Raw genomic sequence first — 22,697 nt, 5'->3', positions numbered from 1 at the left:
TCTTTGTGCTGGTACATGTATTTGCTTTTTGAATTCTGTTTGTCCAACTCTTTTCAGCTGGGAAATAACTAAGCTGAGATAGCAAAAGTTCTCTTTTAGTGAAAACTAAATCCATAGTAAGTTTAATGTTTGAAGTAACTATCTTCTAGAAATACTGCATGAGTCTCAAAGTTAAACTTGCTAAAGTAGCAAAACATTGATATCAAGTAGGTTGTGATCGTCTGCTCTTCTCCGCTGCATATTTCTGATGATGATATCATCAGATGCATTTATTCTTCAGTACTTCTATACCATGAAATGAAACTTTCTGAATGTTTATTGGTGCTGAGCAGGATCAATTATATGTATGTGGAAAAAAAAAAGAGTTCCTTAGTCCACGAAAACCTCATATGAAGTATCACTTCAAGGCAGGAAGTGATTTGAATGTATTATATTGAATTGTACATGTTTTTCTTTTCCAGTTATACAGGCGTTATTACTGAGCTCAAATTACCTCATGAGATGGATTTCAGTGGAAAGGATGTCAGTGGAGTATTATTTCAGTATCCAGACACCGAGGGGAAAGTGGAAGACTTTTCTGAACTTGTTGAAAGAGCGCATCAGAATGGGGTAAAGTAAATGTTACTTGTCTCCTCAGATTTCACTCTGACATGTAAAGCAGCCATAGTTTCTGTGCAAAGTGCTTTGTGAGATACTGTGTAAAGGTTACCATTTACGCTTTAGCACTGTGCAAGTGAACAGAAATTGTTCGAAGGTGTTAAAACCTATCTCCCATGGAAGCAGCATTCCTTCAGAAAAGAGGCTGACTGCTGTGTGCACTTCCCTCCTCAGTCTCTTGCCTGCTGTGCTACTGATCTTCTGGCTCTCTGTATTCTGAAGCCTCCTGGGGAGTTTGGAGTAGATGTTGTCCTGGGCAGCTCCCAGAGATTTGGCGTGCCACTCTGCTATGGGGGACCCCATGCAGCATTCTTTGCTGTCAGGGAAAACCTAGTGAGAATGATGCCGGGCAGGATGGTGGGCGTTACAAGGTAAGGGCTCCCCTCACCTTTCATCTCTTCAGGGAAAACCCAAATGAAGTGTCTTGTTACCATCCTTCCCAGCCTTTACAAATAACATCTGGCCTTATCAATGTACTAAACATCTTTATTTCTTGAAAACCAGGAGACTAAAGGTCAGCTTCAGTTTTTAGGAAGTGAACTTAAAGCACTGCACGGAATGATGCCATGCCCTGCCTATAGTACTTGCTGCCACGTGGGATGAAAAAATAACCTACACAGCAGAGATGATTAATTATGATGATGTGAGGCTTTGCAAGCTGATTTATTCTGCCTGTTTGTACTGTAATATCTCTTTCTCTTACACTAAGTCATCCAAAACTTAATTGGGAAGAAGTAGAAAATACGATGATTTGAGGGAAGTAGTCTGGCCATTCAAAACCCTACATATGTACATATATACGTATGTCCCTTTTCATTGCAAGGGAGTTGGACTAGATGACCTTTAAAGGTCCCTTCCAACTCTAAGGATTCTATGATTCCACGTATACAGATTTCTGTTCGTGTGTAGAGTTCATTCTTTTCCTTTTGAGGCAGTTGTGAAAGTGTTTGTTGTTGTAAAGAATGCTGGACAGGCTCTTACGTCTCCAGTCTCAACGTGCTGGGAAAGGACCTTTTACAGGACGGATTGACCATAGTCCTTTTAGTTGTGCCATACAGCTTTGATGTGCAGGTTATCTTTACGTACAAACTCTGCATGCTCTTGCTGGACATAAGAAAAGATGCTCTATTATCAGAGTTCAAAATAAGTCCTGGGCTACACTCAGTTAAAACAGTTAAAGCTGGGACACTTTGTGGTATATTAAGGAGGGTCCCAGGTTTTGGTAGAACACTTTCTATGTACTGTTCTTGGCTAGGCAGACTTTCCAGACATGATGTAAGTACAAATTTAGAGACGTTAGTCCCTGTCTGATGTCCCTTCTGTGCTTACCTCTTCTTTACTCTCTCCAGCATCATTCTGTCTCAGAGGACAGTCAAGGTTAGTATGCATAGAGCTTGGTCTCTTAGCTTGCTGTCATTTTGAAGTAACAGAAACAATATTTTCGTGTGTGACTTAGAGATGCAAACGGAAAGGAAGTTTACCGACTGGCTTTACAAACACGAGAGCAGCACATCAGGAGGGATAAAGCTACCAGCAACATCTGCACAGCGCAGGTGACCTGTTCTGCTCTGCTTTTATAACGTAACTGTAATGTTAAAGTCCTAACACCATAGTATTCTGATTTAGCTTTCCTTCTGAGACTTTTTACTTGAGAAAGGAAGAACTCTGAAATATACTCCCTTGTGTATATGTTTCAACTCCTTTGGAAAAATGGAATCGTGCTTGAAGAGAGGGTAGTAATATCTATTTCTTTTCAAAAAGACTTGAGCTCTGAATGAACCCATTCGTCCCTCTGCTTCACTGAGTATTACTGCATTTATTACAAATGAGACAGATTTTCTTAATAAATTCTGATCATCTGAAATTTGCGAATTCAAAGCAAAAATTCCATTCTGAAATTCAAAGTATACTTAGGCATAAATGCAGATTGACAATTTGAACATGTGATTTGATGCAAAAATACTGTACTGCCCAAAAGCTCTCTTTACAGTAAAATATTATGATTAAATTCATAATTACTTTAAATAGTTATCTGTAGCCTGCGCAAACTTTCCTCTGGACAAGTTTATAAACTTTTCTGTTCTTACCAGTACGTTGTTCACACTCTTAATGTTGTGCTTTACTGTATAGAAGAATTGTTATTATTAAAAGAGCTGATTACTTAGCATTCATGAGATATTTCATAAAAATTTTATAGCAATACTGTACATTGAGTTTCTTACAAGACTAGTTTTAGTTATGATTCTTCAAACTTCTTTGTTACAATAATTGAATTTTGATTCATGTTAACTGACAGTTAAATTTCAAAGGGCACTGAGTTCGTAGTCAGCACCTACAGTTTCATAAATACACTTTGTGTCTACCATCTTTTATTTTATGGGCAATATACAATAGAAGTATAACATCAGCTGCGGACATGTGGCTCTCCTGGCTACTAAAGAAACTTCCCACTAAAATAACATGAGTAATATTTGCTAATAATAACATGCTAAACTGTATTTGGATTTTAGGCTCTCCTGGCTAATATGGCAGCCATGTATGGTGTCTACCATGGGTCTGATGGATTAAAGGATATTGCAAGATGGGTACACAATGCTACTTTAATCCTGGCAGAAGGTGAGTATTTAATGATTGCAGAATCCATTCTTAAATCCTTACACCTTCTTAAATAAGAAACTCATGTGGTTTGGTTGTTTGTTTTGCCAGCTGATGTCTTCTAGCTCTCTCAGATAAAGAAAGGATTTTTAGAAAATTCATAGCTAATGTTTTTGTTTTCTTCTGTTAATGAAATCCAAGAATTCTATATGTATGCAAAATGAGCTTGCATTGCAAGTGTTCTATTTCCTTAGGAAACTAAAAGAAATCCTCACAGCAAGTCTGTAGCTGATAAGATTCAAATACTGTTTTCCATCTGCAAGCCCCGTGCTTTGCTTATTGGACCATTCTGGTTTACATACAGGAAAACATAGCAAAAATAGGTAATACATGAGATTGAAAAAATGGGAACATTTCAGTTCAGTTACGTGGAGTGTCATACCCAATACAAACAGTGAAGTCCCAAAGCTTAATAATTGTCCGAAAGCACAGGATTTGCAGTAGTAAATGACGGCAGCTGGACTGTGCAGTGTGGAATTTCTTTTAACTCATGTGACTGTCATTGCTGTCAGGAGGAGCTATGCAAAGCTGGAATACTGTGAGCTGGTGAGGGACTGTTGCAAATTGTCCATGCTTTGTTTGCCAGCTCAGCTGGAAGACCGCATGCTGCTTTTGAAAAACACTAAGCCTTTAAACTTAGTGATAGCAAACTCCATCACAGCTAATACCCATTTAAGTAGGAAAACTTTTCTTTCCAGTCTTGCAATTTTGTCCTTATTTACTTTGTATGCTAATTCTTCTGCAGTATGTATTACAAATCTGATGTGTCAGGAGGATGTTCCATAAGAATCAGTCTGCATTACTTACTAGATCTGATTCTGATGTAGATGCATTTCATGCACAGTGATGTTTCACTATAAAGCTGGTGATTTAACTGCTCTGAACGCAAGGGGAATGTCTCTCTTTATTGTGTAACAGCATTTACTGACAAGTTTGATGTAGTGTTGCTGTGCCTGTGTAAGCAAGCAGTAGAGCAGCAAATAGCATGACCTTACTGTGTTTTGTAGGTCTCAGGCGAGCTGGTCATAAACTGCATCATGATCTGTTCTTCGATACTTTGACTGTCACATGTGGATGCTCGGTCAAACAGGTTTTGGACAGGGCAGCTCTTAGGAAGATAAATGTTCGGATTTACAGTGATGGCAGAGTAAGCAATTCTAAACCTTTCAGACATTTTATAGCGTGACTTCTTTTGCATTGTTTCTGCTCGTGTTAAACACATGTTAAACAGAGCAAAATTGTTAAAGATTTCTTGTAATTTGGCCAAATATATCAGTCAATTATAAAGATAATACAAAGAATGTACCAAACTTCCAGAAATATGTACTGCATTTTCATTTTATGCTTATTTTAAAAGGTTTTCTAATAATTTCATTTGAAATATGCCACTAAAGGCTGTATAGAGAGACTCTAAAACTTAACTGTGAAATTCAAGATGACCTGCAAATTTCAGGTCCTTTGGCACTATTTAAAAACAGATTAAAATATAACTCACATTTTGGTAGGCACTAAGGACTTCGGAAAATCTTGTTCTTTAAAATGAGACTGGGGAGGGAATGGTCTAGCAAAATGGGAGATTTTCCAGTTCACTTAGGAATGTTAGAATTGAAGTCACAAGTTTTGCTGTAAGTCATCTGTTCAGCTTAGATGGCTTAGAAGGGAAAATGTAGGAATCAGAAAATTATATATGAATAAAATGTGTGTATCTATTACATAAAACCGTGTGACATTTTCATATTGTTGGGTGTAGGGATTTTTGTTTGTTTGTTTTGTTGTGTGTCTGGAATATCTTTTTCTTGGCCAGAACAAATACAGTATGCCCCTGGAAATGACAGCTTTGGGTAATGAGTATTGCTTTTGTCCATAGCTTGGAGTATCACTGGATGAAACTGTAAATGAGAAAGACCTTGATGACATATTATGGATTTTTGGTTGCGAGTCTTCAGCTGTAAGTGGACAACAGATCATGCATTAAATTAATCTGTATGTTTCAGAAATGCGGTGAAAAAGAAAACTATTTTCACATACTAGTTATCTTTATGACATTTGTTAAATACTGACAATTTCAGATCCTGTCTTACAGAACGAGACAGGATAAAACAACAATGATGCATTTAAATATTTACGATGCTTAGTTCTTTTGGTCAGTCTAGACACCCTGTGTTAACCTGTTACTTGCTTTGTGGAGGCGAGTGCACAGAGGTCAGTTACTTCTGTTCCATGGGAATTTTTTTTGTATATCATTGGTAACTGGCAGTAATACTTCCAAGCTGAGAGGACTACGGAGATTTCTGTGCCAGTTTTACTATAATATTGTTGATAAGCTGGATAAAAACAGGTACTTCTGCTAATGAAGCATTTTTACCTGGAGAACTAACTAAAGTTTGTGGTATGCTGCTGATACAAGCTAGTTGTTATAGAAAGTGACAATGAAAAGATGAATTTCTTTGAGTCTTTGACTTTGTGTTTCTTTGTGTCAAAGGAACTAGTTGCTGAGGGAATGGGTGAGGAAACCAAGGGGATCCTTAGCACCCCATTTAAGAGAACTTCCAAATTCTTGACACATCAGGTTTTCAACAGGTTTGTGAAATTGCTATAAATCTGTTTTTTTTAAATGGAAACTGTTAGTATTGTCTTTCTAAAGCTGTACTGGGAGGTCAGTTGAGGATCGCTTTGCATCTGTAGTCACAGTCACTTGTTACTCTGAAATAATCTATTTAGTAGCATTTTTAGACAAATTTTAAATTTTAAATGAGCAAAGCAGTACTCATGGTCACAGGTAGAATGTATGTTTCCATTAGTCTGATACATTCTACAAGCTATTATTTGAGATGTAATATTGGCAGACTTCTGGAACTCCTGTAGACAACATTCAGTGATAGATAGCATTTCTCAGCTACTGATAACAGCTGGTTTTCATCCACATTGCTCCTAGGGAGCATAAATTAATAATCTGAAATAAGTACTTAAAAACTAAAAATTAAAGGACTACTCTTACACCTGCATAGTCTTATTTTTTATTACTTTTCAAAATGTATTATTATTATTTTTAAATGGTGTTCCCAGTGTTGGAGCCCAGATCAGCCTGGTGGTAGAGCTTGTCTTACTTGCCTTAACACCATATTTTGTGTCTCCCAGCTATCACTCCGAGACAAATATCGTGCGGTACATGAAGAGGTTAGAAAACAAAGATATTTCTCTTGTTCACAGCATGATTCCTTTGGTGGGTATTTACCAGCAAGAGGAAAAAAAAATGTTACTTACATACATAGATCATTCTGAAAGTAATGCCTCCTATTTATTTCCGTGGAAACTACAACAAATATGAAGAGCACAGTAGCACTGTTTGGTAGAGTAAATTTGCAGCTACAAAATACTCATTTTCAGCATAGGCACCATGATTAGCTATGCACTTATGCCAGTGATGAACAAGAGCCTGCATGCGGCGCTTGTAGAAATCTGCACCAGTGGAGGTGGCCCATTGTCACTACTGCTGAAATGCACCACCCACAACCTCTCTGTGCTCACATCCACTGTTGGTCTCCAGAAATGTTCAGCAAGCATCAATGAATGTCAGTGGGTGTCATCTTTTCTACCTGGAGGAAGTCAGTGATGCACCTTTGCTTCATTTGCACTTCCATGTCAGATGCCATTCTGTCAGACTGCTGTTCTGCTGCCATCTGTCACATGGCAACAACATGTAACAGGATGTTGGTGGGAAAGTTCAGCATCTACTGCTATACCACCATCTGCCTCTGACATCATGAGCCAACATAATAAATAGAAGGCATTACTTTCAGAGCAGCTCTCTTAAGGTGTACTGATAAATGGTTTTCAATTTTTAGGGGTCCTGTACAATGAAGCTCAATAGTTCAACTGAACTTACGGTAAGTTCCAATAATAGTGTCTTACCTGCAACCCACATCGTGCAGCCAGTGCCAGTGCAGACTCATTAGAAATATGGGGTGGCATTGGTCTAGGTCTCCATATGAGGAGCAGTTTCAGAATAAGCTAATGGGATCGACTCTGTCTTTTAAGATGTCAAAAGCTTCAAGAAGTTCAGAAGGAGTAAAGCAAAAGCAGGATAGTGGCTTTGAAGGCTTCATTTAGGGAAAAAGAAATATGTATTTGTAATATATATTATATGTATATATTTTTGGAATTAGGTGTTACATTTGTATTCCCTCACGTGGTGTTGCTGTACCTAACTTCTAGCTGTTTCACAAATGTTACAGTAAAACTCAGTTCTTGCCTTTTGACAATTTGCTGCTCCTTGGGAGAGTGCTCCTCATCCTCAGGTGAGGAGCTGGATTCTCCGCCTATCTTCATTTCGTTACAGCTGGTGTCATTTTAGCCAGCATTGGGTACTGAATGCTCTTTGATTTTTCGCTCTCTCTCCCTGTTGCTGTTTGCTTGCTAGGTTTCTTTTGTCCCCTTTCTGTCAGTCATTTCTGTACCTTGTCCCTTCATTTCTTTTTGCCTTTTATATTAAAATGGAAATCAACAAAAGTTTGTGAAACAGATTGTTAGGCGTTATTCCTTGAGTCTTCTCTTTTTGCTCTGTGATCTCACAACTACATGAAAGTGTGAGAGACCAAAAAGGAGAAACTAAGGATTTTAAACATTTTCTGAATGTTAAAAAATGTTTTTGAGAATCATCCTTCGCAGAGGTTGGGAACTTGTGTTGGCACGCAAGGAGTATTTGGTCTTTATTTGAGCAAAGGGCATCTTATCTACTTCATAGAGTTTATCAACAAAACAGAGTTGTCTTCGGAATTTTTTGTTACAGCACCTGAGGATTTTGTTTGTTTGTTTGTTTAAGCCTATTTCTTGGAAAGAATTTGCCAACATCCACCCTTTTGTGCCCTTGGATCAAGCTCAGGGGTATCAGCAGCTTTTCAAGGATTTAGAGAAGGACCTGTGTGAGATTACTGGCTATGACAAAATCTCCTTCCAACCAAACAGGTAGGAAATTTTCTTCTAAACATTTATTCCTTAACATGGACACTCCATAAACTTATTTGTAAGGAAAATATGCAAGACAAAACTGGCAGGAAGTTTGTGTGGAGTGGTAGTCCATTCTGGTTCAAGTTTTTTATTAACAGCCTGTGTGTTCCTCTTGCAGTGGAGCCCAAGGAGAATACGCAGGTTTGGCTGCAATCAAAGCTTATTTAAATGCAAAAGGAGAACGTCATAGAAGTGTAAGTGTCAACTCTTGTATGTGCAGGTACTGGGGGTGGGAAGTGGAGACAGGAGAGTTGGTTTGGAAGCTAGGGTCACCCAAGACAGGAGAAACTAGGTTTTGTGCCCTTGTCTGTAACAAGCCTTTTGTTACTCCCTGCTTTTCTCACAGATCATGTGTACTGTATTAAAAGCATTACTTCACTGTATAAGCAGTGGGAATGAGGAAAAGTTTTATCAAATGATTTGGATCTGTACCAAGCCTGTCTGGGATGGGATTAGCTTTGTTCACAGTAGCCCATATGATGCTGTGCTCTGGATATGCAGCTGGTAAAACACTGATGGTAACACCAGTGTTTTGGCTACTGCATACAGAGTGTCAAGGCTCCTCTTTCCCCCTCTGCCTTGCACCCCTTCCTCAAGTGAGTAGGCTGGGTGGGCAAGAAGCTGGGAGGTGACAGAGCCAGAACTGCTGACAGAACTGACCATAGGGGTATTCCGTGCCATACGTTGTCATGCTCAGCAATAAATGCTCAGGAAAAGGAGGATGAAAGGGGCAAGTTCATGGTTATGGAATTTATTTTCCCAAGCAACCATTAAGCATTCTGAGGCCCTGCTTTCCAGGAGGTGGCTAAACATCTGTCTGCTGGTGGGAAGTAGTGAGGGAATTCCACTTCTTGGTTTGGCTGTGCACACAGCTTTTGTTTTCCCTATTTAAATTATCATTATCTCAGTCCATGAATCTTCTCACCTTACCTCTATTTTCTCCTTGTCCCACGGGAGAGGGGAGTGAGTGAGCAGCTGTGTGGTTGTTTGACTGTTGGCCAGGCCAACCCACCACTGTCCTTTTTGGTGTCCAACGTGGAGCTAAGGTAATTACAGTTTTGATCTGAGCATGCCAGTTTGTTTATTGGAAGGCTCCCTATGCTGGTCACAGAGCTTGTCGCTTTATTGTGTATCTGAGCCCAGGGCTTTCTAATGGCTGCTTTCAGACCTTGCAGTTTGCTATGCTGCTTATCACTTCATTTTGCTGTGACTGGGAACATTCTGATAAAAGCAGTGGCCACGTGTCTGGGCTGACATATGTCCCTGGAATGACGCTGTTCCTGTTCTGTGTGAGCTACCTTGTGGAGATGAGGATTACACCTCCCTTTTCTCCTCAGCTGTTGACCTGTCCAGCTTTGTTGCATGAGCTCTTGAGTTTTTTGTACATCCTTACATCAGATGTTTGATTGTGTTATTTAACATCTTTGGCTTGTTACTGTGTATGTGGAACCTGTTTTGGTGCTGGTGTAAGAGTGAAGAACTTGTTGTTGAGGTGACAGAGAAATGTGCCCCAAGAAGGTTGAGCCCTGGTGTCAGGGGGTGGGAGGATTTGGGCTTGTGCCTGGTGCTGCTGGCACCTCTGATAACTTGATATTGTATGCCTGAACAGGCTTGTGGTCCCAGCTCCTAGCAGCTCATAGTACTGTTTTGTGCCTATCAAGCCTCTATGTAGCCCTAACAGAGCAATAGGGGAAGGCAGGCCACAGCATCTGATGGCACCACATTTGAGACAAGGACCCAAATCACATTAACAGGAATTACCTGTATCTAGGTTCATACAGTTCTTGACTATAAACTGTTTCAAATAAAGTTCTATAGAACATGTGAAGATAGCCTTTCTTCTCAAGCTCCATATTATAGATAGTGTTCTCACTAGCTTCTTCTGCAAAACATACATAGTGTGTGCTAAGAGATTAGATTTTTTTTTTTTTTTTTTTGTTTGTTTTTTTTTTTTTTTTTTTTTTTTTTTTTTTTTTTTTTTTTTTTGCAGTTTAGGAAAGTAAACTGAAGCAGCTGATTAAGCTTCTTACAGTCAGCCTCGTTTGGATCTGGTGCCCTCTTCTGGAAAAAAGGCCAACAACCTTACATTCAATTGCAGCTCACATCTGTTTATTTTGTAGTCTAATCAATAACTTCTGAACCCAGCAGCTGCAGATGCAACCCAGCAGGGCTGGGTAGCAATCTAAACTCACTTAACATTACCATTTAAAATTACCTTGTATGTGTCACCAATGGAACCGGGATCTTTGTATTTCTTTCAGCACAGCTGCACAGTGAAACACTGATATTTCACTGCAAAAAGAGCAAATATCCATCTGCTGAGACTGAGTGCTTAGTAGCTTGAAATAGCTTTCAAAGTAATCAGCATTTATCTTAGCAGCTCCATGGAGGTAGAGGTCACAATGCAGTTCTTCATAAAATCATTCAAACCAACAAAAAACCCACCCAATCAACAACCCTTGCTGTTAATTATTTAATACAGCTAATTTTGAGTAACTCAATAAACTTCGTTAAATTAATCCTTTCAAGAGAATCGTAACAGGCAAGTATTTTAATATATCCACTTAATAGAAGCAAAGATCTTCTTAAAAAAAGTTGTATTTATTGACTGTAGAATGAATGACATTCCTGATAAGTGTCTGGGAACTCCAGATCTCCATTTTCCTAATTGTCACAGATAAGAGCCAATATTTATATAAGTAAAAGCTCTTCCTTTTGTCTCTCTCTCTTTTTTTTTTAACCAAACTGTATAGAGACTGCAAGTAACTGCCTGAAACTTCTTAGCTATGATAAAAAAAAAAAAGCAATAGAATAGGGAAGGAAGCACGTCAACTGGGAATTAGTAGGAGGTTGGAATTAGGTAGTTTTTCCTTTCAACTCTCTATACTTGCCACCAGACTCAAAAAAAAAAAAAAAAAGTCTCTGAAATAATATTCTGGGATCGCAGTCCTAAATATAATTTATAGAGCAAAGGAAATTTTGTTTTCCTAATGGGTATTTTGATGCTACTGCCTGCTTTCTCCAAAGAAAACTAAGTTGCAGCCTTCGGTGCAAGTAGCAGTTTACTGGTAAACATTTCCTTTGTCTTCCTTTTAAAAACTGTGACAGTGAGTTGGTGTTTAGTATGGGCCATAATACTCAAAGACTTTTATAACTGGCAGTACTTTAGACCCTGCTTCTTTTTCCTTCCAAGGTTTGCCTTATTCCTAGATCTGCTCATGGTACAAATCCAGCAAGTGCACAAATGGCAGGAATGAAGATTCAGCCAATTGAGGTGGATAAAAATGGGAGCATTGATATCTCCCATTTAAAAGCTATGGTGAGTATTTAATCGGCTTTAATGTTCAAGGCAGGAACACTCCTTCTCCTCAACAGGTAATAGTTTTGGCAGCTGAATCAGATATTCGTTTGGGAGAAAATAGGGCAGAAAATAGTGAATATGTACTTGAAAAGAATAAGTCTTTCATTTTTCTCATTCAGACACAAGCCACATGACTTGTGAGATATCCTTTAATTTGAGGACCTTTTGTGCAGGGGTGGCTAAGTGAGTCTTTCCACACAGTAGGTCCTTTCACAGCAAAACTTTTTCATCTGCGTTTAGTATTTGAAATGAAAGGAGCATGTTTGTGAGTCTGAAACATTTCAGCCTCCACTGTAGGCTTCACTTGGTTAAATTCAAGAGCACCTCTGCTGGGGAGGGTGTTGCTAGGCAACTTTTTTCACTTTTTTGAGCAGACTTGCTGCAGGTGAATCCTGGGAATCCAAGGGATTAGCAGGGCACATTTCTAAAAATACATATTTGAGCTGTTTTTTATGGTAGTAATAGATCTATGCTGCTGAAAGCAAGGGCGTAGTCTGTAGATGACATTACCTTGAAGGGTTAGTGTTTCACCGGGTTTGTTTAAAGGTCTCAGAAGTGACTGTTTTATGTCTTCTCATACCATGCTTCTGCAATTTGAAAATCCGACCTATCGAGGAAAGACTCTTTCTGCATTGGTGTTGGTGAAAATAAGAGCTGGTATTTTTTGCTGACTCTAAGTGACTTAGGCTACCTGCTGATGGTCTGGCTTCTCATGCGTAAAACACCTGATGACATTAGCTAAGTGCTTTCATAAAGGTCTTGTCTTGAAGAAGCTTTATGAGCCTCAGTGACCACTTCCTCTGTCTCTCTCCCTGCCTCCAGGTGGACAAGCACAAAGAGAACTTGGCAGCCATCATGATCACATACCCTTCCACCAATGGTGTGTTCGAAGAGGAGATTGGAGATGTGTGTGATCTGATTCACAAACATGGAGGCCAGGTGTACCTGGATGGAGCAAATATGAATGCCCAGGTATATGATCTCCTAGGCAGGTATAGTACAATTGAGCCTGTAGTTTCCCTGGGAAAAAAAGTAGCATGGCAGTACTCAGTTCAGACTATAATTTCATTACGAGATGGTGAAGGGCTTGGGGGAGGAGGTGGGGATTCCTAGAATAGTAATAGGAGTTAGTTGCTGGTATAGCTTTTCTTTTTTATCTAAGTTTGCTCTGAAATATGTTGTAAGACCTATGAATTGTTTAATAAAAATGGCTTAGTCTGCCTAATCTTTGTCAAAAGCATTCTTTAAACATGAATGAGAATTCCTAAAGCAAAAAACCCACAGCATTTGCATCAATACTTGTTTGTGATGCATCCTGTTAAAGGAACATGGGAAAATGTGTAATATCTCTTACAATGTAATTTTCTTGAGAGCAGTAACAGGTCTTACAGTGCCAGGGGATCAGTTCACATGTAAGTATTCACTTCACAGGTGGGTCTGTGTCGTCCTGGAGATTATGGCTCTGATGTCTCTCACTTAAACCTTCACAAAACCTTTTGCATTCCCCATGGAGGAGGAGGACCTGGAATGGGACCAATTGGAGTGTAAGTATCTCTTAGTTAGCTTTTTTAAGGAATTTATTTTAAGGAAAATAAATCCAGAAAGCAAACAAAATCCCTTAATGAATCCTGACTGACAGTTCCCTTAAGTGCAGAGCCATTCATGTGAAAACTGTATTGCTGTTTGTAAACTTTAGTCCTTCTCCCGGATAATCATGTGCTGATTTGTTGAATGGTGAGGCTCCCATGTTTTCACAAGTCCTGATTGCACATTGGCCGTTAGTATGCATGGCAGACCCTGGTCAGCAGTCTGTTTTTTGAGTAAATACAGAGATAATTTTTGGGCTTTGGGGACAAATATTATATACAGTCCACTGAAATGGCGGATGAAAATCTTGAATCTATCCTACAGACTAATTTTGTTCTTAAAAGTATATATCTTATTCCTTTAAAAAATCATTTTTATCTGAATAACTGCATGGGTATCTTGTGATGGTCAGTAAAATGAGTGCCATCCTCCATTGCCACCAGTTAGGCTACTACATTTTGTGTTGAAGAAGACATAGACCAGACCTGCTAGTGGACTGTGTTTTGAAGGAAGGTGAAGAGAGTCTACTGCTGAAAATGTTCAGGAATGGTAACACAGCAACACATATTTAATTTCTAAAGTCAGTGTTTTTGTTTTAGGAAGAAACATTTGGCTCCCTACTTGCCTACCCATCCTGTCATCAAAATTCAGACGGATAAGGATGCTTGTCCTTTGGGTACTGTCAGTGCTGCACCTTGGGGTTCCAGTGCCATATTGCCTATTTCCTGGGTGTATATCAAGGTGTGTAGACTTTTTTTAAGTAGTATCAGCTAATGGTCTGTTTCTGTTTCAGCAAGTCTGAGTATCACTACCACTGGAATCATATAAGCAGTTTAAGAGCAATACTTCATGTGCTGTTCGCACAGACTGCAGTGCACCCATGGCATAGTCAGAGGTTATTTCAATCCTTTGAATCTCCTTGTTTTCAAGTAGAAATGCCTGTTGCCATCTGTTGCAATTATTAATATGGCCAGGATGGCAGTAGTGTTGTATCTATACAGCCCGCTTCATTCTTCTGCCTCTTGTTGGTAATAATTCTTGAGACAAGTGGAATTGTGGACAAGTGCACACAATCAAGCTGCAGTCAGGCTTGCCCCTCTGCTGCCTCTGACATTAAATTTTTGTTTAAAAGCTGGTTGTAAACTACTTTTTTTCCCAGCTGTCCCATCTCAAAAGGCTACCACAAGGGCTGCTTTGGCATTCTCCCTGCCAGCTTAGCTTAAAGTGCAGTGTTAAGAAAGTCAAACACTAACTCCAGCCCTTCCCTCTGGCAGTGTCTTACCAGAGAGATAAGCATGCATCTGTATTTAGTTGGTCGTGGTCTTTGTTCATGCACAGTATCATCTGTGATATGACACCAGAGCAGTGTCTTTTCAGGCAGCTCTGTGGGTGCTCTTTGCCTGGAGATGCAGGCAATGGCAGCAGCACAGGCAGATAGAAGCCCCTTGGCAAAATTCACCGGTTCTGCTCTCTTCATTTCAAAGCTGCTCAATTTGTGGAGTTGTTCACCTGTTTACTTTCCACTCAAACTCTTAGGCAACGAGCATTCTTACAAGCCATGTATTCCACAGTTTCTCTCAAGCAGTACCTTGTGCTTTCCTGTGAGTCCGGTGTGGAAACTTGCAATAGCACTGTGATGCAGTAAATGAGCCAGATGCATTCCTACCCCTCTGTCTGTCGTGTTTGTCAGGACAAGAATATGCTCATCTTGCTTGAGAATGTTTTTATATCTCTATTTTCATGTTGTTCCTCTTTCAGACAATGGGAGCAAAAGGTCTTAAACATGCTTCTGAGATTGCTATATTAAATGCAAACTACATGGCAAAGAGGCTAGAGAAGCACTACAAAATCCTTTTCAGAGGAGTAAGAGGCAAGTAGTGGGCAATTTGATTTCTTCTACAGACCTCTTTTTAAAATGTTTTCTGTAAAAGCTGGCTTGCAGTATGGCTCTTACCTAATGCTATGTGGCAGCTGAACCTCAGTCTTCTCGTGGTGCGGTACACAAGGACAGGAATAACCCACTACAGCTTCTGTGGAGAGACCACAATGGAATGTAGATACCTAGCAGCAGAAGTAAAAATGTCTTTTTTGTAGTTAGATGAAATGATGACAGAAGATGGAATAAACCTTGGAAAATCAAATTGTTCTCCTTGCAGTCTAATAGTAAATAGGATGTCAGGCCTCCTAACGTCTCTACATCCAATGCAAAAATTTAATTTTTGGACTTAAACTTTCCCTTACACACAATCTTCTGTGAAAAAAGAAAAAAATTTCTATCCTCATTTCTTTTCCTTTTTCTGTTTACAAGGAGGGTGAGAATCTCCTTGACAATGCGAAATGCTTCAGCTACATTCCAGTTCCCTGATACAGCTCTCCTGTCCTGCAAGAACAGCAAATAAGCGAGGAAATAGTTACCTATCTGTTACAGCAGACCACCATAACTATCATAAAATGCAATTTTGCTTGTCAAAGCCAAATGGCACCAGAGAACACTTGAGTACAGTATGTCTGCACTTCAAAATATATTTATTAAATTTAAGAGTACACATTGACTAAACCTGCAGGTTGCATTTTACGAGAATATATAATTTCCTCACAGAAGTAAGTAGAATTTACAAATTTTGAAGGATTCACTAAAGAAATGGGACAGTGTTCTTCAGAATCATGGCTTTAGATAACTTAAGTCCTTTGCCTCTCTATAATAACAGATTTGAACTTTTCTCTGATGTAAGATAAAATCAATTATCTTTTCACGTGGCTGATTTGAGAAAGCCTGTGACTCAAATGATGTTGGGCTACAGGTGAATCCGTGTATTTTTCACAGTGCTTCCAAATAATATGAGCTACTTTGACTACCCTCTCCTATAGATCTTTCAAAAATGAGGCCTCTTAAACTCATGTGGGACTTGTAGGAACAGTATTCAAATACTGTGTTGTGTCGCTCTTACCTGATAATTTCTCTGGATTGAGATTTTGACAAAGCTGATATTTTTTAATTTGTCTTTTTGTCCTGTTCTATACAAAACCAATGAGGATAGACTGCTCGATAGATTGCATTATTCTCCCGACAAATAAACAGAGTGCATATTGTTTTCTTTACAGGTTATGTAGCCCATGAATTCATTTTGGATACGAGACCTTTCAAAAAAACAGCAAACATTGAAGCTGTGGATCTTGCTAAGCGACTTCAAGATTATGGTTAGTCAGATATCTTTTAAATAGCAGCTTAAGTGAGAAATTGACAGATCTTTTCTAAAGGGTTCCCAAAACATTTTAGTCTTGTGCTTATGGATGATGAATCTGCCTTGATCATCTCATCATTTTTCTGCATGCTCATTAAGAGCTTAGAGAGCTTTTGCACCCATGAAGTTGTAATAACTACTGAAGAATCCACTGCTACTTCCCCACATTTGTAAACTGTCCTCCAAATAAACTTGAATAGCTGGGGCTGTTCAGCCCAGAGGAGAGAAGGCTGAGAAGGTGAACACATAGCAGCCTTTCAGTATCTAAAGGGGAGCTACAGGAAAGAAGAGGAGAGACTCTTTTGCAGGATCTGGGGTAATAGAACAAGGAGAAATGGTTTCAAGCTTAAAGAGGGGAGATTGAGGTTGGATATAAGGAAAAAGCCTTTTACAGTGAGGGTAGTGAGGCACTGGAACAGGTTCCCCAGAGATGTGGTGGATGTCCCATCCCTGGAGACTTTCAAGGCCAGGCTGGACCAGGCCCTGGGCAACATGATCTAGCTGTGCATGTCCCTGTTCATTACAGGGGAGTTGGACTAGATGACCTTTAAGGGTCCTTTCCAACTCTAAGGATTCTGTGATTCTACAGGCCAGTCAGTCTCATCTCTGTGCCTGGCAAGATCATGGAGCAGTTCCTCCTGAAGGCCCTACTAAGGCACATGATAAATAAAGATGAGGTGGTTACCATGTGGTAACCAACATGGCTTCACCAAGGGCAAGTCATGCCCGACAAACTTCGTGGCCTTTTATAATGGAATTACAACGTCAGTGGATAAAGAAAGAGCAACTGATGTCATCTACCTGCACTTGTGCAAAGAGTTTGACACTGTCCTGCCTGACATCCTAGTCGCCAAATTGGAGACAAATGGATTTGATGGATGGACCACTCACCGGATAAGGGATTGGCTGGATGGTCGCACTCAGAGTGTTGCAGTCAAAGGCTCAGTGTCTAAGTGGAGATGAGTGACAAGTGGTGTTCCTCAGGGATCGATGCTGGGTCTGATGTTATTTAACATTTTTGTAGGTGACATGGACAGTGGGATTGAGTGCACCCTCAGCAAGTTGGCAGATGGCACCAAGCTGAGCGGTGCAGTTGATATGCCAGAGGGAAGGGATGCTATCCAGAGGGACCTGGACAGGCTTGAGAGGTGGGCCCATGCCAACCTCATGAAGCTCAAGTTCAGAAGCTGGAGCACCTCCCCTACAAGGACTGGCTGAGAGAGCTGGGGCTCTTCAGCCTGGAAAAGGCAGAAAAAGGGAGGGACTTTTTATAAGGGCATGTAGGAACAGGATGAGGGTAATGGCTTTAAACTGGAAGAGGGTAGATTTAGACTAGATATCAGGAAGAAATTCTTTACTGTGAGGGTGGTGAGACACTGGAACAGGTTGCTCAGTGAGGTTGTGGATGCCCCCTCCCTGGAAGCATTCAAGGCCAGGCTGGATGGGGCTTTGAGCAACCTGGTCTAGAGGGAGGTGTCCCAGCCTACAGCAGGGCAATTGGTACTTGATGATCTTAAAGGTCCTTTCCAATCCAAATCATTCTATGATTCTGTGATTATATAGTTTTTAGCCCAACACATATTACTTCTAACAGAGCAAAAAGTGCAGATTTTAAGATCATTTCATTCTTGGTGTGTAACTTTACACCCTTTTGTAAGTAACACAATGAAATTGTCTTTTGATTTAGAAGAACTAAGATACTTGAAAAGTCTGTCTGTACACTACCAATCCATGTGTTCACTCCTGTAAAGATTATAGAAAGGGCTGAATTTGTGAATCCATTGCTAGCTGGTGCATGTATTGGCTCATGACCTGTTGTCAGTGACTGATTCTGTTTTCAGGTTTTCATGCTCCAACCATGTCCTGGCCAGTGGCAGGGACTCTCATGATTGAACCAACAGAGTCTGAAGACAAGGCTGAGCTGGACAGGTTTTGTGATGCAATGATCAGTATTCGGCAGGAAATTGCTGATATAGAGGAGGGTAGGATGGACCCCCAGGTTAACCCTCTAAAGGTAAGATGACAATTAGAGCAAGTTGCCAGCTCCAGCTTAACTCTTGAGACTTACTTGAGCCAATTTGAGCCCATTTCCTGGTCTTTCAGTACTTCAGAGAACAGCCGTGTGTGGCAGTGAAGTAGGAGCACAGGGTGGCTCATTAACCTCTTGAAATTCTTCCTTGGAAACCTTAGAATTTCTCAAAACCTGGAATTCTGATTTTTTCAAGTAAAAGCTCAAACTTTGCAGACACAGTAGAGAAAGTAACTGAAGGAAGCATATGATCTCTGATTTTGGGGACCATCTTAAATTAGTGAAGGAGTGTGCTTATTTGATTTAAGAAAGGAAGTGAAATGACCTTAAAATGAAGACCAGATGAATTACTTAAGCTACGCAGTACTGCATCAGGCTCAAGTTCTGGGTAACTGTTGTGAGGCTGCACTGAATTTTTAAATACTGAGTGAATGTAGAGAAAAACTGGAAGCACATTCACATCTTGGGTGATATTGTTACGCAAAATGAAATGAATCTAGATACTGGCTTGCTTCCTGTTTTTTTTTCCCTGAGATATATTGTATCTCAAGGAGATACCAGACAGTAATCGGAATTATTTGTATGTAGTAATGTGAATCTGAAGGAAGAGTCACACTGATACGTTCAATTGAATCCAGTAATTTAATGTTGTACATGCCTTTCTGCTTGCAGATGTCACCACACACTCTAAACTGTGTCACTTCTTCAAAGTGGGATCGTCCTTATTCCCGAGAAGTGGCAGCATTCCCACTGGTGAGTAAATGATGGAATGTTACTGATGTGGTAATGCATGAATTTGCTTTCTGCTCTGTGGTTTTCTGGTCGATTGCAGAGGAACTAGTCTGGTAGGAATAAACACTTTAAAGCCATTTTTACCATTACAGAGTTTGTTTGTGTGAGCCCTACAGCAGTTCTGTTAAGTTTTATTTTTCAAGACATGAAAAAAGATCCTTAAAAAAATTTCCACACGTGAAGGAAGTGTGAACTTGGATTTCCAAATGTCAGCACTTAGATACTGGTTATTCTTGGTGGGAAGTGAGTTACACCTCCAGTCCCTTCAGTCGGACATACTGCACCAGAGCCACTAAAAACAGAGACCACGTTGTGATGTTCAGCACTGTGCTGCAAAGAACTTAGGGGAGGGTTTGATGAGATGGAAAGGCAGCATGGGGCAAGCAACACCACTGTAAGCCAGCTACGGGGGACAGACTGGGGTGCAATGTTTCCAATTTCTTCAGAGCACTGTAAAACTGCTTTTTCCACAACCTCAGCAGATAACTAAATGTGTGTAACTTCGCTCACTTGAAACTGAACTGCACCTACTTTACACCTACTTTATTGCCATGTATTGTTTCAAAGAAGAATAATTTAACTGAACTTAAGTTTGCCACCTTGTTGTATTGTTTTTATTTTACTTTACTGAACAGCGCAGGTCCTGATAGTCTCTTTCACTTTTCTTTGGTTTCTGTCCATTAGCCAGTTATTCGGGGATCACAGTTTTTGTGTATTCCATGACTGCTTCTTTGCAAGCCTGTATCAGGACACAGATGCACTTTTTGAAAAATCTAAACGTTCTTTTAACTGATTGCCACTTCTGTTCTACATACTTATTAACTTTAAGGGATTGAAAATACACTGGAGGCTTGACTTCACTCTCCAACATCTGTTATTCTTGAAATTTCAGGTGTCTATTACATTTATACACAGTTGCTTGGCACAACAATTAAAATAATTAGTCTTTTTTTCGTTTCTGCATTTAGCCTTTTGTGAAGCCTGAAAGCAAGTTTTGGCCCACGATTGCTCGCATTGATGACATATATGGAGACCAACATCTGGTTTGTACCTGCCCACCAATGGAAGCCTATGAATCTCCCTTCTCTGAACAGAAGAGAGCATCTTCATAACGCTGCTGCCAGCTCCAGTTTCTGAGTCCATCAGGATGGCCTTTTCCTCCCAGACCTGATAGGGGATTTATATACTGTGTATATTTTGGATAATCACCACATTTGTTAATTGAATCACCACTCAGTCAAAATGTAAATACAATCAGTATAGTAGGTGTGAACAAAACATGTTTGTTCCACAGCAGCTGATGTTGAAGTTGCCTCGATTCAGCATTTTGTCTGCTTCGTGCTAAAGCTTTAACAGTTAACTCCCAATTTGTGATGTGGCATAGAAAATATGGCTACAGAAAGTAGAGAAGGTGCAGGTGTGTAAAGCTATAGTAACAAACATTAACCGCAGGAGTAATTGTTTATATTTTGTAAAAACAGACAAAGTAGATTCTTTAATTTACTTCAGGTACTGCCAGTAGCATTGCTAATGTTAATATTTCATGCTGTTTTTTATCTACTGATGTTCGCGTTCTAATAAAGTTGGTCAGAATTTCAGCATCATAATCTTCTGAATTTTAACTTTTAAGATGTTTTTGTATGGAACTGAGGCTTCTGAGACATAAGTAAGTTCTGATTTGTCAGAATTGCCACAGCGGTAACAGATTCTACATGAAGCAAAATGCGGGCAGAGATTGAGATAAATCTGTCATTTTTAATAACTGGTTTTACTGAGTGGTAACAAACTTACCTTTTTTCTGTATCACATCAATTTTTCCTTGTAGTTCCATCTAATCCTCTCCTCTTATTCCAGAGAAAGCATGAGACAGCTTCTCTAGAATAGTGTGAAGTGCTTAGTTTGAGCTAAATCTTGTCTAACAAAGTATTCTCCTTACATCATTTCTCAAATATCTTGTTCTGAATATTGGTTTTGGTCTACTCAGTTTGCTTTGCTTTCGAGTATACATCTTGTGTAAACATTATTCAAAACCTAAGCTCTAGCCCTCCAAGACTACTGACAGCCTGCTCTGAGAGCAGTGTCCTCCTAGTACACATTATACCATATTCAATTACAAGAATTGCAAGAACACAAACCTTAAACAAAGTCATCTTCTAATCTGTTCCAAGTCATATTTCTGTAAAACCTAGCTCTCTAGTTACACTGGCAGGCAGTGCACGTGACACCAAAAAAAGTGCATTGGGAAGTAACGTGGGTGCTGGTCTGTGCAGGTTGAATTGTGTTTGACACAAGTGGGCTCTGTCATGGTTTTGTGATTTTCGGTTATTGGTATTCCACATCATAACATCATGTAGTGGATATACCTGGTTCTCAGAAGAGAAGGACTACTACAGTCCCCACGGTACTTTGCTCCTCTGTTACCATTTCCAGCCGGAGGGAAAAGATAAAAGCTCGCAGTATAAAAACTTGCAGATCACGAGACCTCATCCCTTTTCTGCCCGTCTCTCGTCTTGGCAGCACCTCGCTCTCCAGCCGTCTTATCGTCGGTAGTAGAGTAAGGCCTACCTTGATTTTGGGACATTCTCTCTCTCTGTATTGGATTTATCAGCTTAAATTGTAATTATATTGTATTATAGTGTGTTGTTTTGCATTCCGATATCTTATTTAGTAAATTAGTTTGTTTCTCCTCAGATTGTTGCCGCTGTTCTTTGCTCTCAGGGCCATCTCCTTACCCTTTTTCCCCTTTTCCCTTTTCACGGGGTGTGGACCCGTGGATCTCCCGACCCCTTCGTCACGGAACCGGGCCGAACGCCCGTAAACCGTTGACAGGCTCCCAAGCAGTGACAGCCTCATGCAGCCACGTGAAGCAGGATTTGGTGAATCAGGAAGCAGGTAACACTCAAGAAAGCACTGCATCTTACAACCAGGAACCACTCGACCTCTTCATGAAGGTGTGCACGCAGTCATGACCTGGGGCTCTCTCTGAAGGGACACAAATGAGGCTAGTGCTTAAAGCAGCACCTCAGATATGGCACTTCTGGGTCCCCTCAGGTTTGGTATTGCAACTTTTACATTACCTACCTTAGGACTTCCATGCGGAAAAACCGAACGATAGATGATAGGAGTGGCTTCCATTAAAGGAAGGTTGGGCCAGGTTGGCTGTACATAGGTCCCAGAACATCTACATATGTGGAGAATATTAGAATTTTCTAATGGAGAATCTACTACTGAAAAAGGCATTTTTCGGGCTACTGATGTAGCACTGGGGCGGGAGGAGGGGTAAAAAAAAAAGTGAAACACCAAAACACCTCCGTAAGCACCACTTGCACCATGAGAAGGCACAGGCATTCTGAGCTACCAAGCTAAC

General features: G+C 40.0%; 1 protein-coding gene across 2 annotated transcripts in view; it reads left to right on the top strand.

The window, feature by feature from the left end:
- Window positions 1-20,937, top strand: part of GLDC (glycine decarboxylase) — a 38,603-nt gene extending 17,666 nt beyond the window's left edge. For both annotated transcript variants that reach the window (XM_021381255.1, XM_021381256.1), the window contains 20 exons: window positions 462-609; window positions 832-1,028; window positions 2,114-2,210; window positions 3,168-3,273; window positions 4,320-4,459; window positions 5,180-5,260; window positions 5,795-5,892; window positions 6,451-6,535; window positions 7,158-7,199; window positions 8,135-8,277; window positions 8,438-8,513; window positions 11,513-11,638; window positions 12,503-12,652; window positions 13,112-13,224; window positions 13,867-14,008; window positions 15,026-15,137; window positions 16,370-16,465; window positions 18,351-18,523; window positions 19,211-19,291; window positions 20,299-20,937. In XM_021381255.1, coding sequence (XP_021236930.1) covers window positions 462-609; window positions 832-1,028; window positions 2,114-2,210; window positions 3,168-3,273; window positions 4,320-4,459; window positions 5,180-5,260; window positions 5,795-5,892; window positions 6,451-6,535; window positions 7,158-7,199; window positions 8,135-8,277; window positions 8,438-8,513; window positions 11,513-11,638; window positions 12,503-12,652; window positions 13,112-13,224; window positions 13,867-14,008; window positions 15,026-15,137; window positions 16,370-16,465; window positions 18,351-18,523; window positions 19,211-19,291; window positions 20,299-20,442 — 2,350 coding nt within the window. In that variant the 3' untranslated portion in view covers window positions 20,443-20,937. The remainder of the gene's footprint in view (window positions 1-461; window positions 610-831; window positions 1,029-2,113; window positions 2,211-3,167; window positions 3,274-4,319; window positions 4,460-5,179; window positions 5,261-5,794; window positions 5,893-6,450; window positions 6,536-7,157; window positions 7,200-8,134; window positions 8,278-8,437; window positions 8,514-11,512; window positions 11,639-12,502; window positions 12,653-13,111; window positions 13,225-13,866; window positions 14,009-15,025; window positions 15,138-16,369; window positions 16,466-18,350; window positions 18,524-19,210; window positions 19,292-20,298) is intronic.

Source organism: Numida meleagris, chromosome Z (assembly GCF_002078875.1).
Source record: "Numida meleagris isolate 19003 breed g44 Domestic line chromosome Z, NumMel1.0, whole genome shotgun sequence".
Taxonomy (NCBI): domain Eukaryota; kingdom Metazoa; phylum Chordata; class Aves; order Galliformes; family Numididae; genus Numida; species Numida meleagris.
The sequence above is the reverse complement of the archived record's forward strand: the minus strand, read 5'-3'. Positions and strand labels throughout refer to the sequence as shown.